Source organism: Sturnira hondurensis, unplaced genomic scaffold (assembly GCF_014824575.4).
Source record: "Sturnira hondurensis isolate 20B ecotype Veracruz unplaced genomic scaffold, ASM1482457v3 Scaffold0006437, whole genome shotgun sequence".
In the NCBI taxonomy this organism is placed as follows: domain Eukaryota; kingdom Metazoa; phylum Chordata; class Mammalia; order Chiroptera; family Phyllostomidae; genus Sturnira; species Sturnira hondurensis.
Genome location: NW_028079068.1, coordinates 11,109,322 through 11,128,904, shown reverse-complemented (window position 1 = coordinate 11,128,904; position 19,583 = coordinate 11,109,322). Strand labels below are relative to the sequence as shown.

General features: G+C 40.7%; 1 protein-coding gene across 1 annotated transcript in view; it reads left to right on the top strand.

Annotated features, from left to right (window-relative positions):
• Nucleotides 1-19,583, top strand: part of SND1 (staphylococcal nuclease and tudor domain containing 1) — a 422,748-nt gene that overhangs the window by 185,249 nt on the left and 217,916 nt on the right. Inside the window, exon 12 of the mRNA XM_037049273.1 lies at nucleotides 5,239-5,339. Within this exon, the coding sequence (XP_036905168.1) occupies nucleotides 5,239-5,339 (101 nt within the window). The remainder of the gene's footprint in view (nucleotides 1-5,238; nucleotides 5,340-19,583) is intronic.

The following is a 19,583-nucleotide window of genomic DNA, read 5'->3' as shown; positions in this document are numbered from 1 at the left end:
AATAAGGCAACAGAATTGTCAGCAGCTTGATAAAGTGGTCTTCAGAATGCCTAACCCCCTCGTTTCAAAAGGGTCCTTCTGAATTTTCTTATTTAGTTTCCTGAGTACATATATCTCTCTATTCATAAAACAGATATTTATTATACACCCTTCTACAGTAATTTCGGTGAATAAAAGACTTGGTTGCCCTTTCTCTGGCAACTTACTATCTGTGTGTTCCAGTTTATTCTAGTAACTTTAAGGAATTGTTACCTGGGAAGGGGTTCTTGCCCCACCCCTCAAGAAATCTCTTGATTTCTCTACCCCTCAGTATAGAAATCAAGAGAGGAGGCAAAACAGATTCAAAAGAAGGGTTACTGAAAACAAGATGGAGGCAAAGGAGAAAGGGAGGGAGCTCGAAGCACCCAGGAGCCCACTCACAGGGTATGGCTCCCCTAACTCCAGCTGGGCCAGGGCCCGAGAGAGTGGATCACACCGGCATAGGGTGGATCTCTTTGTTCCGGTTCCCGCTGTGGGCTGGTGTTGATTGACACAGGTGCCTTGGTTTGGGGAGTACCTGAAGAGAAACCTTAATCTTGTCTAAGAGAGGCTCACAAAAATATAACTGAAGAACACTTCCATCTGTTTTAAGAGAGGCTCAGCCTGCTTCATCGTTACAAAGATCCAAGGAACACAATTTTTAACTAAGTCATCTTTTAGAATTCTAGAGTGTAGTCATGCTCTAAAGTTCTATTCTAGTGTGCTCATTTTCCAGGTGAGGAAAAGTAAGAGCAAAGATGTGATAGGAAAGAGAATGACGGTGGGACCAAGGAAGAGCCCCTGGCTCCTAGTCCTCGGTGTGAAGAGGGATCAGGACCTGCTTCTGCGTCAGGAGCGTGTAAAATGCGCACTTGTATACCAGACCTTCCAGGAGTGTCTTTGCTTGACAAATGGGGACCTCACCTGCATTATCCCATTACTTCTCTCTAACTCTGCCATCCCTTATGTACTTACCCACAGCCACAAAATTCAGGCTATCATTTATTCAGACAAAGACATCGGTAATACTTGCAGTTGTTTTAGTTGAAACTGTTTAAACTGTGTGGGTTTTTGTTTCTCCAAGTGATTGACAAGCCAATCACTTGGTGAGTATCTCAGGATGAAAAACTCCAAGGTAGGGAGGCAGATCTCAGAATCCACAGGAGAGGGACATAAATGCTAGTTACACGTTGACTTTAATTCCTAATTTGTCATAGCTGCCTGCAGGTGTGTGTCTTGGCTCTGGGTTATTCTCAGGGCCTCATTTGTATGTGAGATTTTCTTTAATAATGATGCCTCCCCAGTGAGCTCTTTAATTTTCTACTTATTTTCATTTCTCTTTCTCTAGCTATAGGAAAAAAGTAGTTGGCAGGTAAATGTAGTTTTTGGTTCTTTTTTTATTGAAGATTAAATACTTTTTTCTTCTCTCTTCCCATTGATCTCCCTGAGAGACATTTTTGGGGTATCATGTCTTTTGGCCTTCTGGAGGGAAATGAAATGCTCAGTGCTCATTTTTTTAATTATCATTACCCTCCACCATCACTCCCCACCTCCGTGCTCACCACCACCACCACCATTCAAGTGGCCTTCTTGGTAAGTTGGCATTCCTTCTGAGTAGAGAGCTAGTGTGACTTTGTGCCGTGTATTTGGCACAAAAGAGCTGCTATTTACTCCTGTCTGCTGAGGAGGGGGCTTGGCATGGATAGGTGCAAGGTAACTTTTAAGTTTCACTTAGTTTTCTCTTAAGCAGGGATGTATTTCTTTCCTGTGGTAATAGAATTGAAGGCTTGGCCTTGTTAGATGGATTAAGTGAACAGATATATGGACCTCCTTACTTATCTCCATATATTGTTTGACTTCCCACCAAATGCCCCAAATTGGACCATACACTATGACTGTGCCCCTTTCATACTGTGGCCCTGAGTTACTTCACATTCCGTGGTGTGGGCACCCTTGAGGTTTAGCTTCTGTACACTCCTGTGTGATTTTGCCATGACTGCAGAAGATATCCAAGTATGCTCCTGGCCCTCTTCCCGCTTCTGTAGATCTGTTGTAAGGCTTTGCCAGAGGAGAGTCAAGTGTATCAACGTACATGCAAAGGTACCTTCTTCCCTCTGCAGGGTTTGAGTCTCTGTGTGTAGACCTCCTGCTTCTTCCTCTACCTCTGGCTGGCTACACACAGGGAAACTACTGAAACCTTTTTGTTGGAGGTGCAAGTTGCTCAGCCTTAGCCCCACCCAGTTCTGGTCATGTTCCTCGCCTGTACCCATCTCCTTAGCTTTAGACAAATTGATAAGATGGGGCAATACTTTCAGTGCAGACAACTGATTGTAGAAGTCATTCTCCATGTTGTCTTCTTTTCTGTGTTACTGTATTATGACAGTACTTTTTACCTCTGGCTCTTAGTTGGCTTTCTCGCTAGCATAGCTCCTTGTTGCTTTTAAAACATGACTAGATGGTCGGGTAGCTCATTTGGTTAGAGCGTTGTCCCATAACGCCAAGGTTGTGGTTTTGATCCCTGGTCAGGGCACATACAAAAAGCAACCAATGAATGCATAAATAAATGAAAAAATAAATTGATGTGTGTGTCTCTCTCCCCTCCCAACTCTTCTCTAAAAATCAATTTTAAAATAGGTCATCAGATGGAGAGTTCAAGTAATTGAGTGATCTAATAGTTGGAATTTTGAGGCAGCTGTCCTTTTCAAAATTTCCATATTCACTTTAAAATGAGTTTCTGAAGAACAGTTTCAAAGGCTTTTAATGGTGCCCACTAGCAGTGTGGCTGAACTCAATGCTTGTGCTGTAGGCTGTCTTTAAGCTGATCAGTTGGGAACTAAAGACATGTTTAGAAAACGGGATTCTGGGCTTTCAGGTTGTGGGGCTGGCTTCAGACTGCTTGACCCAATGTGTCTCTTTGGTACAGGTCTGAAACCTTGGCCATGACCCAAGCCAAGCATATGCCTTAATTATGAAACAGACCTCATATGTTTGCTAAGGGTTATTACATATTTATTTCTTTCGACAAACATGTTTATCTTAAAAGATTTCATAAAGAAAAAGCCTTGCTCAGTATGTCTATAATCTATATATTTAGTGTAAACTAGAATTAACCAGCTTTCCTATTTTAGGCTCCTTACTTTCTAACCCATTTGTATACATATTCTTTCCTTAAAAAAAAAGGTTTTACTTATTTATTATTTATTTTTAGAGAGAGGGGAAGGGAGGGAGAAAGAGAGGGAGAGAAACATCAATGTGTGGTTGCCTCTCACAAGGCCCCCGCTGGGGACCTGGCCCGCAACCCAGGCATGTGCCCTGACTGGGAATCGAACTGGTGACCCTTTGGTTCACAGCCCGCACTCAGTCCACTGAGCTACACCAGCCAGGGCACGTATTCTTTCCTAACTCAACATGTAAAGGTTCTTCTGGTCCATTCTAATCTTGTTGTTTTGGTATTAGGTATAGTTAGCCATATGTTTTGATTCACAAAACTGCGAAACCAGTCCCACACATCTTTCTTTGTGTTGGTCATCTTATTTATTATTCTTCCTGATAGTTCTTAACTTGGCCCTTGAGAACTCATGGCAGATGAAAATTCATGCAATTTTTCTGTAGAGGCACTTCATATGTTTTAAAATCTGACTTTAGAGAGGTCTGAAGGTTAAAGAACTGTCTTACTGTAATACGAAGGGGGCTTTCAGGGACACTCCAAACCTCTGCTCTGACCAGTAAGATTTCTTACGGGCCTTAAATGTTTAACCATTGGTCTCTCTTTTGGTATCACTCACCTTTTTTTAAGGTTCACAGCAAAATTGAGCAGAAAGTACTGAGTTCCTGTCCTCCCCCAAGCCCCGCCTGATACTGTCACAACCCCCGCCCCCCCCTCCCCCCCGCGCCCCCAGTGGTACATTCCTTACAACCTATACGAACCTGCACTGATGCATCATCATCCAGAGTCCACAGGTTATTACTTCGGTGCTCACTGTTGATGCGGTGCTTTCTGTGGGTTTGGGTACATGTGCAGTGACGTGGATCCCTCATTGCCGTGTCATACAGAGTAATTTCACTGCTGTGAAAAATCTGCTGCTGTGCCTGTGTGTCCCTGTGTTGTTGTTCCCCTAGCCCCTGGCAACAACTGATCTTTTTACTTTCTTCATAGTTTTGCCTTTTCCAGAATGTCACAGTGAAATTATATCATATGCAGTCTTTTTTGATTGGCTTCTTTCCTTTAGTAATATTTACTTCCTTCATGTCTTTTCATGGTTTCATGGCTCTTTTTTTTTTTTAGCACTGAATAACATTTCTTTGACTTCATGAACCACAGTTTATCCAACTACTGAAGGACGTGTTGGTTGCTTCCAAGTTTTGGCAATTATATATAAAGCTTACTATAAACAACTTTGTGCAAATTTTTGTGTAAGTTTTCTGCTTTTGGAATGTATGGTAAAGTATGTTTAGTTTTGTACGATACCCCCAAACTGTGTCTCAAAGTGGGTCCTATTTTGCATTCCCACTAAAAAGGAAGGAGGATTCCTTTTCTATTTCCTCACTAGCATTTGTTGTTGTCAGTGTTTTCTGGATTTTGGCTATTGTAATTGGCCTGTAGTGGTAGCTCAGTTGTTTAAATTTGCATTTCCCCAATGACATACATCGTGGAACATCTTTTTTTTTTTTTTTAAGATTTTATTTGTTTTTAAGGAAAAGCAAAGGAAGGGAGAAAGAGAGGAAGAGAAACATCAATGTGTGGTTGCCTCTTGCGCACCCCAGGGAACCTGGCCTGCAACCCAGGCATGTACCCTGACTGGGAATTGAACCAGCAACCCTTTGGTTCACAGGCCAGCACTCAGTTCACTCAACCACACCAGCTAGGGCAAGTGGAACATCTTTACATGTACTTATTTGCCATCTCTAAGTCTTTTGGTGAGATGTCCAGGTATTTTGCCCATTTTTAAATTGAGTTGTTCATTTTCTCATGTTTGACTTAAAATTTAAGAGTTTTGGGTACATTTTGGATAACAGTCCTCTATCAGCTACAGCTTTTCTGTAAATATTTTTGACAAGTGTGTGGTTCAGTTGTGTTTCAGTCGTTGTTTCTTAAAATATTAGATCCAGAAAATCAAAGTATAAATGAGGTAAGATTTCATAATTGTGCCAATGTGAGTTTCTACTAGTGAGCTGTGTTGCAGACTCCCAACCTTAACTTCCTTGATTTCTTATGTTCAGGTCAATGTGACTGTGGACTACATCAGGCCAGCCAGCCCAGCCACGGAGACGGTGCCTGCCTTTTCAGAGCGTACCTGTGCCACTGTCACCATCGGAGGAATGTGAGTGCTCAGCTGTAACTGAGAGTTCTCTCTTCATTCACGTCTCTCCTTCCTTTCACCCTGATTTGCTTCCTGTTGCTGTTAACACAATGATGTATGATTATCATGTGCCTGCGTAGCACTTTGTGTTTGCACAGTGCTTTATAGTCACTCACCAGCTAATCATGTACTTCATTAGTATTGTTATTTAAGGTTTCTTGGACTCCATGTACCTGGCACTATGTAGCACACATTATTACTATTAATAATGCCATTTATTCAGTGTCATTCAGGCCCTAGGTACTATCCGAAAGTAGTTAGAAAGATTCTCTGCATGTTAGTTTAGGAAGTTCTATTATAGACCCCCCCTTCCCCGACTCCCCAAAAGAAAGAGAGGGAAGAAGAAGAGAGGTTAATTGGACATTTTCTTTGTGTAGATGTGTGTAATCAGTAAATGACAGGGTCTTTCTCTTGTACTGTGCTGGCTGTCTCCCGGTTATATTCCAAAGTCTCTTGAAGGCTTGATTGATGAATACTCGTTCAAGGGCAGCGTCTGATGGGGGAGGGAGGCAGCCTGCTGGGCAATGCTTCCACAATACATATTAAAACAGTCAGTCCCCAGTAGCAATTCTTACTCTGCATAAACCCTACCAGCGTGATAATTGTTTCCTTCTCTATTTAACAGTCTCAAATGCTGTTTCCAAGCTGGTAGTTCTCTTATCTTTTAAGGGGGTAAGATGGAAGGGAAGAAAAGAATAGGTTTCTCATCAAAATGGGGATTTTCTCATTGAAAGTACAGGGAAGCCCATTAGGAGAAACATCTCTAAGTCCCAGCATGCCTCTGAAAGGAAAGGGGATCTTGGAGCAAATGTACCTTCCAGAAGCTCTCCTACCAGACGGGAACCTTTTCCCTTCATTCATGTCATCGTATTTGGAGATAACTCTTTTTAGGCACTGTTACCTCTCCTATAACAAATAAGAGACTTTATTTTGGCCGAGAGGAACTTGATATAGACTTTTGATGTTGTTACCTTAACACCATCACAGGTATCATGTTTTGTTAGAAGCAGCTTCTTGACAAATCAGCTAATTTTTGAAATGGGAGAATGTTTGAAATATTTTGGTCATTCTCTATCTGTATAACTTGCAGTGTTTATTATTAATTCATCACCACTCAGGAGCTTGATGCAAGCTTCTGTACTCTGAGATCTGGAAAGTTATTATTCCCTATATTAAAATTTTTACTGTCACAGACAATGAATCCTTTCAGTAAATAACTGCTCCTCCTATCTAATTACTGGTAAAAGCAATATCACTACTGTAAAAATGCACATCTTTATTTTTGGCAGATGGCTTTCATTCCTGTTTATCTAAACAATCTTTTAGAGTGGGTTATTTTTTTATTTAGATACTACTGAGGCATACTTTTAACGTAAATTTATACTGCTTAAAATCAGATATTCTGCCCTGGCTAGTTTTAGCTCAGTGGATTGAGCGTGGGCCTGTGAACCAAAGGATCGCGGTTCGATTCCCAGCCAGGGCACATGCCTGGGTTGCAGGCCAGTTCCCAGCAGGGGACTCATGAGAGGCAACCAACCATACATTGATGTTTCTCTCCTTATCTCCTCTTCCCCTCTAAAGATAAATAAATAAAAATCTAAAAAAAATAGATATTCTGGGAATGTCCTTTCTGTTGTTGTTCCTTTTTTTCTTTTCCAAGAGTGTTCTATGGGGATTTTTTTTAAAGGCAATTTTGGAGACAGCTGATTTAATTTTTTTTCCAGTGTAGGGTATTACAGCCATGCCCATGCAATGAAACCTTGAGGTTTCAACTGCGTTGATCCTGCCTTTGACCAAGATACCTCCTTCAGAGTAGCCTGCCTTTCTGCAGAGATTCAGGTGACTCGGTTCCAGCCAACATTTTGGTTAGATTGTTGGGAAGAAGATGCCAACCTTTTAATCAGTTTGGTCAGTTACCATAGTTGATTGGTCTTAATAACAATATCGTGTATCTGTACTTCAGGTTCCTGCCAGGGATGATAACCTTGACCTTCTCTTTCCTGGTCATTGTCGTTAGATTGTAAGAAATAATATTTTTGTTATGATTTACCAAAGTATTTACCTTGAATTAGACCAACCTGGCAAGCTCCCAGGGAGCCATAAAGTTCCATCTTAGATTTGTTTCTACTAAGCTAGACTTTAGAGCAAACTACTCAGCTGCAGAAATATGGGACTTAGTGATATTGTTGGGACCAGCTCTTGCTGGACATAGAGCTCCCCGAACATAGTGATTTTTGTCTCTTTAATTCCCTGTGTGGTCTCACTCAGCATTTATTTGATAAGAGTTCGGTGAATTTGTGAATGATGTGTTTACTGTACTGCAAACTGACCCTTTATTGAGCATACCAGGGAGTACTTAGATGTTTCTTTGGACTTACCAGTTTCTTTTTGTCTGATCAGCATTTCAAAACTTGTTTCTGACAGGTCTTCACTTTTGTTTGACTGTTGGGGCTGGGTGCCAAAGGGTGCATTTCTAGAAGGTACGCCCGGCAGTGTGCTTTTTATATTCCAGTCTTACTGATAGCTTCTCTTTGTTTTCCCCTTGCCTCGATTTTGTTTTCATTTACATTTTTCTGAATTTTCTATGCTTAAACAATGCCAAATAATATTGTGGAAAAGTTGAATTATTAGTAAAAATGTCAAAATACTCACCTTATATTCAGAATTAAGGTACTCCAAAAATATTCCATCCGACTTTAAAGATTAGTTATCAAAAAACATTGGTTAGAGAGGGGGATTTAATGTTTATTTTTTCAAACATTTTAATTTCATTTTAAACAGATATACATGCATTTCAAATCTTTGATATATGGGCAGTGTGGATCAACTGTGCAGTGTTGCATAACGCTCTCCTCGGCATGAGGACTTGAAGACACTAATTGCGGAGCCTCAGATCTTTGTGGTTCACACCTCTCTCCACTACAGTTGTCCTGCTGAACCTCATTTTGCAGCATTTTAAAGCAATTTCTCATTATTAAACCTTGTTAAAGTATTCGGTTGTTTTCATACACATTCTTTTTGTACTCATTTTAATCATTTATTTTTTAAATATATTTTATTGATTATGCCATTACAGTTGTCCCATTCCCCCTCTTACTCCCCTCCACCCTACATACCCCTCCCCCACCATTCCCCCCTTTTGTTCATGTCCATGTGTCACCAGTTCTTTAGATTCTATATTTCCCATACTATTCTTGCCCTCCCACCTGTCTATTTTCTACCTACCGTCTATGCTACTTATTCTCTGTACCTTCTCCCACCTTCTCCTCCCACTCCCCTGTTGCTAACCCTCCATGTGATCTCCATTTCTGTGGTTCTGTTCCTGTTCTAGTTGTTTGCTTAGTTTGTTTTTGTTTTTGTCTTAGGTACGGTTATTAATATTTGTGAGTTTGCTGTCATTTTACTGTACCTGTTTTTTATCTTCTTTTTCTTAGATAAGTCCCTTTAACATTTCATATAATAAGGGCTTGGTGATGATGAACTCCTTGAATTTGACCTTATCTGAGAAGCACTTTATCTGCCCTTCCATTCTAAATGAAAGCTTTGCTGGATAGAGCAATCTTGGCTGTAGGTCTTTGGATTTCATGACTTGGAATACTTCTTTCTAGCTCGTTCCTGCTTGTAAGGTCTTTTGAGAAATCCGCTGACAGTCTGATGGGAACTTCTTTGTAGGTGACTGTCCCCTTATCTCTTGCTGCTTCTAGGATTCTCTCCTTCATTTTAATCTTGGCTAATGTAACTGTGATGTGCCTTGGTGTGTTCCTTCTTGGGTCCACACTGCCCATATATCAAAGATTTGAAATGTATGTATATTTCTGTTTAAAATGAAATTAAAATGTTTGAAATAAAACATTAAATCCCCCTCTCTAACCAATGTTTTTTGATAACTAATCTTTAAAGTCAGATGGAATATTTTTGGAGTACCTTAATTCTGAATATAAGGTGAGTATTTTGACATTTTTACTAATAATTCAACTTTTCCACAATATTATTTGGCATTGTCTAAGTATAGAAAATTCAGAAAAATGTAAATGAAAACAAAATCAAGGCAAAGGGAAAACAAAGAGAAGCTATCAGTAAGACTGGAATATAAAAAGCACACTGCCGGGCATACCTTCTAGAAACTTCTTTGGGACTCTCTGAGCTTCCTGGACTTCCTGGAAGTCTATTTCCTTTGCCAGACTGGGGAATTTCTCCTTTATTATTTGTTCAAATAAGTTTTCCACTTGTTGCTCTTCCTCTTCCCCTTCTGGTACCCCTATAATTCGGATGTTGGAACATTGAAAAATGTCCTGGAGGTTGCTAAGCCTCTCCTCATTTATTTTGAATTCTTGTTTCTTCATTCTTTTGTGTTTGGTTCTTTCTTCCTTCTGGTCCACTCCCTTGATTTGAGTCCCAGTTTCCTTTCCATCACTATTGGTTTCCTGTGCATTTCCCTTCATTTCAATTAGTTTAGCCTTTATTTGTTCCTCTAATTTGTGACCAAAATCAACCAGTTCTGTGAGCATCCTGATGACCAGTGTTTTGAACTGTGCATCTGAAAGGTTGGCTATTTCTTGGTTGCTTAGAAGTATCGGCTCTGGGGCTTTGAGCTATTCTCGAGCTATAATGTTTTGGTCTGTTCACACCTGTTAGATATGAGGGGCGGAGCCTTAGGTGTTCACCAGAGTGGGACAACCCAGTTGCTGGGTTGTGATGCTATATGTGGGGGCGGGGTCAGAGAGGGGCAGTGGTGTTTGTTCTGCTCTCTCTCAGATTTCTGTCCCCTCTGCTGCTTCTTGCAAGCAAACCTGCCCCCAGCCCCCCATCCCCGGTTCTGGCTCCTGCCTGTGTGGGCCTGTGCACCCTCCAGGACCCTGTGAGTCTCTCCAACAAACTCTCTATAAGCCTGGGAGCCTCTTCCAGCACCCTGGCCCCAGAAGTCTTTCCAGTTGGTGCTTTCAGGCTCTAATTCCTGTCACTGGGGCCTTAGCCTGAGCGGTCTGTCTCACTGCTCATTCGTTTGTTTGGTTTATCTGCACACAAATGTGTGACCGTGGTCAGCCAGCCACCTTGCAAACTCACTAGGTCTGCCCGTTGCCACCCCACACCTGGGATCCGCAAACCGCCGCCCGCGCTCCTGGGCGCCTGGGTTAGTCCAGCTGATCTTTCCTGTTCAACCCCACTCTGCCGCTGACTCCACCCCTCTACTGGTCTGGCTGAATGGTTCGTTGTTGTTGGACTTCTGTACAGTTCAGTTTTCTGTGTTTTGGCTGCATTTTTGTTACTGAAACTTTGTTGTCTTTAAACTTTGTTGTGCGAGGGGGCACAGTGTTTCCACCTATGCCTCCATCTTGGCCTGAAGTGCCTCATTTTAGTTATTAATGTTAGCATTTAATGAATTACATAATGAAAATAACAAACACAGCCAGTGTACATAAATCTGAAGACAGAAACAAATGGTACAACAGATTGCAACAGAAGTGCACAGTTGTGTCACAGTGGCCCTCAGTCGCTTTAATTGGCACCAGCAAGTAGGTTTAGTGAGTCATAGAATGTCCAGGACAGTTAAGGGGAGGTTAGCAAGGAGAGTTCTTGTAGTAAAACTCTTTTACATTGCCTCTTTCAAAGACAGACTTTTGTCCAAGCTCATAGAAATGCTGCAGAACTAAGAAGCAGTCCAATCTGAATTGTGTCTGTCATCATCTGTAGGCTTATCCCCTTCCATATCGGCCTTCATAGCATCTAATGGCTTTACTGTTGTTCGAGAGATCGGCTGGGATTCTCTGACTCTGGAAGAGCTTCTCTTCCACTGCTGGTTCAAGGGTGATGAGAAAGAGGAGGCCAATGAGATGGAGATTCTCACAGGGTTATTTCAAAGCAGATTTTTAAATATATTTTACATGCCCAGGTGTGTGAATTATCTGTATCCTGGATAAAGTCCAGTCCCATCTTTCCATTTTTCCTCTTAATCTGTGGGAGGGAGTCAAACAACAGGATCTCCGGGAGGCCTCTCCTGGTGACAGGCTTCAACTCTCTGTCTCTCTTTCCCTCTGGGGGATCAAACAAGGTTCGTCACTCCTCTAATAGATTTACGTTTTTTTGATGAACTTCACTGTGGAGTTGGCAAGAGTTGTTATCTGTTGATCAAAATAGTTTCAATAAAATATAAAAAGATCAAACTTTGAGTTGTTTCTCATTCTGTGGCTCCCGGGTTGGGAATGAGCTGATCCTTTTAGGCCTAGTTGGTGACATGAAGTTGTCGAGATGGCTCTTCCTGTTAATTACTTTTTATTGTATTTAAGACACTTAAATAACTCTTCTTGTGATTTAGTTTTCTATGTAATTAGCTTCAGTGATTAAAATCTCGTTCTTTAGTTATTGCCAGAGCATTCTTGAGGAGTGAAATTTTTCTGGGTGACCTTTACTTGTGCTGGACATCCCAATTACTCTGATCTCCAATTTGGCAAACCTGTACAATCTATTAACTGATTGCTCATGTCTTCTTGCATATCACATTTTCAAAGAAAGATGCTAAAAGAAAATTTGTTCACATTTATAAAGGGGCATCTAAAATATATAACTTAGGGTCAAGCCTCACACATACACATTCATAATTAGCACCACCCCAACCCGCATCCGTGGAAAATTGTCACATGCCCAGTAGATACAGTGTCACTAAGATATCCCCAGTGCTTCCCATTATGCGAAGTGTTTCACAGTAACAGAGGACAATAGACACAGTCCATTCTGGGAAAGTGAATGTCACAGAGATAGAACTGTGGACTAGGAACAGTTAGAAAATGCCTGCTTATTTTCTGCACAAGGACACATTTTTTTTGAGAGGTGATTTGTTTTTTTGTAATAGTGCTTTTTGAACCGCTTTCGATCTCCTGGTTCCCCGCATCGCCCATCTGTGCTCCCCCAACAGGATCCATGCAAAGCCACTGACTGCGGGTCCCCTGCATGGCAGTTTGAGTTCAGGGCCTTGCTGGCAGGGGTGTTGTCAAAGCTCTGACGGGCTTGGGCAGTTTTAGTTCTCTTTTGTTGTAAGGATTATCATCCAGCCGACTCAGAGCCATCTTTGTGAACATTGTTGAGTCTCTTTGGATTCTTCATAGATACAGTTTGTCTTCATTGTATTTATATAAGCCAGATTATTAAAACTTATAAGGAATAAGACTTCTTTTGCTTCTTTCTTTTTCACTGGTCCCAGTTTGCAGCAATACTTCTTTTCTCAGCTGTTGTATTAATGACTGAAGCACGAGGTTCGGTCTTACCCTCCCAGAATACCCCCAGCTTCTCTGTCTCAAGTTACGTAGCCTCGGTGCTTTCACTGTCTCACCAAAACTCCTATCTCTTAGAATTTTCAAATCTTAAAACACACTAATATCTGAGTTTTAAGCTGAACATAGGAAGAAAACGACCTCTTGAAACTCTATTTTCTGGCCTAGTGTTCTTACCCACAGTGGCCCACGGCATCCTGAAAGTACTGTTTTGGCTTCTGAGGAAGTACAGAGACAGTATTAATGTCAGGGGCTCAACCAGGAAGTGGAATCTGGGTGGTAACAACCGCTTTCTCTCCAAATTTACTGATTACATTTCATCTAGCCCCCCACCCCAAACCTTTTCTGCTTTGAAAGAAAAAGAAGACACCACAATTAGGCCCTCCTCGTCCCCTTGTCGTTTAAATCATAAACACCTGTCCAACCCCCCCCTCTAAAAAGGGTACCTTACAGTGTTTTCTGGATGTCATAGGCTGCTTGATTTCTATAAATCATGTGCTACTTCTGCTCTGTTAATAGTAGAAGTATTCCTGTCCCCCATTTTGAGGCTGTTGGAAGCCTCTTTGACATTTAGTTTGGAATACCTTGGAAGGAAATAATTGAATAACTGCACCTATCTCCTGCCATCTAAAGCTTAGGTCTGTCTGGAAAAGACATTGCTATATTACATTGCTAATATAATGAGAATGATTTGCACGACATTAATGTAGCATGTCAGCCAAAGAGAGTGGACTGAATTGAGCTTGCATAACAGTGATGACTTCACTGTTACTAGTCAGTGGGGGCAGTACACGCCCTTGAGTGAGCATGTGTACTGTATGGCCATTGCATTCAAAATGACTGAGTAGAGCAATAAATCTGCATCAGATTTTGCATTAAGCTCGGACATTCCTCCACGGAAACTATTTGGATGATTCAGGCCTCAGCTATGGGTAACTGGTGATTGGCAGCCTGATCATAACAGCATTCCATGCATGACGTCTTGTGCAGGGTTTTTTCCTGAAGCATTAGGTCACCCAGGTGACTCAGACTCCTACAGCCCAGATTTGGTGCTCTGCAACTTGTGGCTTTTCCCAAAACTAAAATCAGCTTTGAAAGGGAAGAGATTTCAAACCATTGATGATATTCAGGAAACTAGGACAGGGTAGCTGATGGGGATTGGGGGAACTGTGTGAGGTCCCAAGTGCCTATTTTGAAGGGGACTGAAGCATCATTTTCTTAGGTACAGTGTTTCTTGTATCTTGTTCAGTAAATGCCTCTTTATTTTTTATATCACATGACTGGATACCTTCTGGATGGACCTCGTATAGTAATCGTTTTTAAGACACTTGTCCCATAAATGTACTGTAAGAAGGAACTTGGCTTTCTCTAAAGGTTTCTCTAAAGGTTCAGGGTGAGAGTCAGGGAAACCAACCACTGTTTGGTTTTCAACAGAGCTCTCTTAGTCAAGTATCTCATGGCTGTCCACCCATACAGCCATATCTTATTTCTTTAAAGACCTCTTGGGTTCGGATTATTGTATTACTATCATGTCTATATGGAAGTTCAACTAAGTTTTTCATAATGGAAGCCTTGGATAATACGAATCAGCAGAATCCTTTGCTGAGCGGTGTGTCCTCTCCTTCTAGTGTAACATGGAGAGCCTTGGGGGAAAGTGAGGCTTTCCACCAAATAAGGGGAGCTCATTATAAGGGTGGGGCATTCTGTAATGTTTAAAGACACAGGTAAGTATGTTCAAAACAATCTCAGAGACCCTGTTGCTCTAGTTGCTGAGGCCACAGAGTCCTGGTGGTATTCACTGGCTTTGACACCCACAGGACTGTGTTAATGTAGATTTTTGCTTTAAGAGACACAAATGACTTTATTTAAACACTGCCTACAAAGGGTTTTTTCTTTTTAGGTTTTCCCAGGGACTTTTAGAGACTTTACCACCAAGAAACAAGTTAAAATATAAATAAAAGATAATCTCTCATATATATATATATAATTCAGTAACTTAACCTGTCAGTAGACAAAATGAAATGATCAAGCGAGTACCCTCTGGAGCCCAGCTGTTCCTTTCCTCTTCCCATTATAGCTCTTGAGTCATTCAGTGTTGATGGAGCTCTGAATCCTGACAGCGCCCTGTGGTTCCCCCTTGGTCCATGCTCTCCTGGGGCCTAATGGACTGCTTGCTTTCCTCCTGCCTCACCTGGCAGAGGTGCAGACGCTAACTTCTTGAACATGGTTTGCTTTGCACCATTTTGGATGGTTAGCCCTATAACTTCACAAATTAACACTACAGATTTAAAACTTTTTGCACTAGATAGTATCTACTTATTAGTTTATATTAAAGATTGGGATTCTTGAGTATTTGCACTATTACTGTCACCCTTTATCCCCTAATTTTGTTATTTTACTTTTACTGATAGCAAACTTTGTAATATTCAGTTACTCTGATTCTGATGAACTTTATACAAAAGATTAGGGAATTAAAATACATGCACTTTTTTTCCTGCTTTTAAAAATGTTATGTTTTTCTATTATCAAGATTTATATCACTTATTGCATTTCTCCTCTATATGTCACTATAATTGCCTTCTAAGCTTTGTTTATAAGTGGATCCGAAAAATTTAACCCACTCTCATCCCCAGAGCAGTTACAATTGTGACAGTGTCACTGTTGGACCAGAAGTGTGGTGGTGTGAGCAGACCTCCAGAAAAAGAATCCTATGTTGTTAACCCCCCAAAGATATGTTAAACTAATTCTCTTTGTGTGCATCTCTCTCTGTATGTCTATCATTTTCCTTTTTCGCACGTCTTAACCTGCTACTTGTATCTCAGAAAGTTAGGTTTTTTGTGTAGGATTGCCTTTTGTTGTTGAAGAACCTTGATTGGGGGGGGGGGTGGTACATGGAAGTTTTTCTGGCTGTGGAAATTTTCTATTTCTGTTTGGTTTCCTGAAATTTTATTAAAATATTTCTTGGTGGTTATTTACTTATTTATGTTTACTTACTCAATTGGCTTATTTAATCTGAACACTCTTGTCTTCAACTCGAGATTTGTTTTTTGTTACTTCTTGAATTGTCTTATTTCTGTCTTTTTGCCTCTGACTTTGGAAATTCTATCAATATATTGTATCTTATGCATCATACCTCTCTCTTTTTTTTTTTTAAAGATCTCCTTTGCATTTTTCATCTACAATCAAGGAGATGTCTGCAACATTATTTTCCTGCTTACCTAGCCGGGCAGCCATGCATATTGATTCACTTTCATGCATTCCCAGTCTCTTTCACCTTCCTCATTCATTTACTTACATTATTAATTCATGTATGAAGTATTTATAGAATGTGTGGTATGTACTATGCACTGTGTTAGGCACCAGGAATGTATTGGTAGTTAAAAACTGAAATGATTCGTGCCCTCATAAAATTTACAGAGACTGTTCTCTTACTCTTCTCTTACTCTAGCCCATTTTTAAAAAATTCAGCATTTAACTCTGGGTGGTGTGGCTCAGTGGATGGAGCTAGGGCTGCGAATGAAAGGGTCAACAGTTCAGTTCCCAGTCAGGGCACATTCCTGGATTGCAGGCCAGGCCCCCAGTATGGGGTGTACAGAGGCAACCACACATTGATGTTTCTCTCGTTCTCTTTCTCCCCTTTCCCCACTCTCTAAAAGTAAATAAATAAAATCTTTTTAAAAATTCAGCATTTATATTTAAATTTTTTGATCTTTAAGTGTTCTATTTTCATAGCATTCTGAATATAGTATCTTCTCTGATATCTGAGCATATTATTTAAAAATAAAGACTACCCTTTTCCATCGAATTAGTTTTCCCCATGACTAATTGTTCTTTGTTCGTTTGTTTTCTTTAATAAATTCTCAAGTATTTTGTGGACCTTGATCGATATTTATGAAGGGAGGGCCAGGTTGGGGTTGGCATGGTTGTTCTTCTGCAGAACATGCTTCCATAAGACATGTCTCTCATGGAAGGGTCACGGGAGTTATCAGAGGCAGCCCTCCATACCCAGTGCCTGAAAGTGTCGCCCTGGAACATACAGAAAGCAGGCAAATCTTAGATACGACTAAAATTGTCCAGGCGAAGGGGGTTTTCCTCAGCTGGTACAGAGCTTTAGTGTGTTTCTCTGGGGTGGCATAGCAGATAGGGTCTGTGATGTACTGATTAAGTGCATCAAATGTGTACTCTGCTTTTCTTTCAGGCTGCAGATTCCATCCAAGGCCTTTCCCCATATGAGTCACCTGCCCTCTGTTCTGTAACATTTGTTTCTTTGAAGTATCTCATATGACATTGGTAATTTGGGGAATCTCATTGGTATAAAGTTGAAGTCATGTTGGTCTATAAGTGACATTTCCAAATACACTAAAGTGTTGAAACAACAAAAGCTAAAGGGAGAACTTTAGCAATATATAAAGACTTACAAAGAAATCTGAAAATGTAAAGTTTAGAAATATATAATAGTAACTTCCTATAGTAGTTTAAGTTGTGGGCTTTAGTGGCTTCAGGAGCCTTCGTGCTCTGTGCTCTGGAGCTTTCTGCTGTGTTCAAAGCCTGCAAGTACGGTGGGAGAAGCCGTGAAGACACCCCTCCAGTGCTCAGACTGGATTAGTGAGGAAAGGCTAGTCCTGCATCAGATTTTCTGTCTTGATTAAAATGGTCTCTACCGGGACAAAAAGCCCCCTGCTACCTCACCTAGAAGGAGAAGGAAGCACGAGAGCCCCCAGGTTAAAGACTGTCTGCCAGTAGCGATTTCACTGTGACCCTAGGTGGGTTTTTGCTGGCGTTTAGGCTAGAAAATTTCATAGGGTTGAAGTGGTCTAACAATGACCCTGCTCTTCCTTTCAAGCCCTGTTTGTTTAGGGGTTTTGGTGGTTTTTTGCAATGTCAGGAACACATATAAAAGGTATTTAAAATCGCCGTGGCTGGCATAGCTCAGTGGATTGAGTGCAGGCTGCAAACCGAAGGGTCACCAGTTTGATTCCTAGTCAGGGCACATGCCGGGGTTGTGGATCAGGTCCCCAGTATGAGGCTTGGGAGAGGCAACTGAGGCAACCGCACACTGATATTTCTCTCCTTCTCTTCCCCTTTCTCTAAAAGTGAATAAATAAAATCTTTTATAAAAATATTTAATTGAGGAAATGTCTGTACTGCTGGTAGAGTAATTCTTGTTTTTGTTTTTAATTTTTAAAAAAGGGCACCTTTTCACACCTCAGAATTTTTTAGTTGATTTGTTGTTTCACTTACACATTCAATGCTTGTTTCTTGTATGTGCCCTGACCAGGAATAGAACCCACAGCCTTGAGGTATCAGAAGAGTGCTCTAACCAACTGAGTAACCTGACCAGGGCCTTGTGTTATTCTGTTTTGTGTGTGTGTGTGTGGGAGGGGGGTTGTTGTTGTTGTTGTTGTTGGGGTTTTTTTTCTTTTTTTGCCAAGAGTTAAAACCCTCTCAACACCTCTGTGGGCATCATAGGGGCCAGGAAGAGGCTGGCTAGCCCAGTTCTTATGACTGGTGTTCCTGATCAGTTGTTCAGATGATGTCCCTACAGCCTACTCACTGTGGTGCTTCCTATTTGTCCATAAAGGTCCTTGAGGTGCCCCTAATTCTCCACCCATCTCATACCATTTGCTCTCTGTCTTTCAGTATTTGTGCAAACTTTCTGATATGCTGTTAACACACTTTCTTATTTTTAACACCATTAGGGCATTATTCTTGTCCCTATCTGTCTTCGCTGTCATTTCAGTGGGACCTTGTAAAGGATGTCATGTGGACATAAGTTCTCAGTCTGCCACTCTGACCTCCCTTGAGCATTTTTTCTTTATTCCTTTGGATAGTGTAATTGATGTGATAAGGAGAGGGGACGTTTGACATGGTTACCAATAAGCAAAAATTTTTTATCTTTTATATGCCATTTCTCAGCCCTTTTCTCTCTACAGTTCCTGTAGCGAGCAGAGTACAAAGTGGTAAAGGAATAGGACTGGAGTTTTTATAGATTTTTGTATTTCCTGTTTGTGATGCTCCTTAACAGGAATTTGCTCCAGTTCATACTGAGTGAATTAAAAAAAAGTTTTTTCAGAAGTTTAGAAAATAGGGTACAATTACCCATATTAATTTATAATAACATAATAGCTATTATTTGTGAGGTATTCCTTTTGAGTGCTGGTCGGTTTTTAAGAACTTAGGAATGGGAAAACTTTGACCACTTGGCATACTGTTGAGATGAAGTCTAAGGCAAGTTGGTTATTAAGATTTTGTGGATATTTTTTTGAAGTAGGTTTTGGACGTGAGCAGACCTGAGCTAAAAACCACAGTTCTACTCCTGTTTAGCTATATAATCTTGGGCCTTTGTCTTTTCTTGTGTACGAAATAATAATCTCATTCCTCATAGGGCTGTTGTAAAGTTAAAATGTGCTAATGCAACCTTAAATGTTTCACATAGTTACTAAGATGTATCAGTCAAGTACTGAAATCGGCCCTGTGCCTTTGCATGGAACTGGTCGCTTTTGACCAGATTTCGGATCTAGTGGTCTCTTCTGTCCTTTGTCCTCTCGCCAGCATCTCCAGCTACATCTTTTTGCTCATACTTTTTTCCTTTTGTAAGTATTTTTCTTGAATATTGTTATATTCCAGTATCTTATTTTTCTCACTAGCCCCTGACCAAGTTCATTCACTGATAATACTGCTACCTCACTGAATGTTCTAAGTATTAGCTTAAATAAGATACAGGAAATGTCCAAAGGTTAAATAAAAAACAAAACAGAATCGCCCCCTTGGATTACTATGGTTTAGCTTTTGTGGTAGTAGTTCCTTTTTACTGTTCCACAGCAGGCACTTTGGTTTGGATTTATCTCTTTTCTCACTTTCTGAATTGTCATGATGACTAAATTACATCCATTTTTCCACTAAATATTGAATGTATACTCTATTAACTTAACATAGTAAT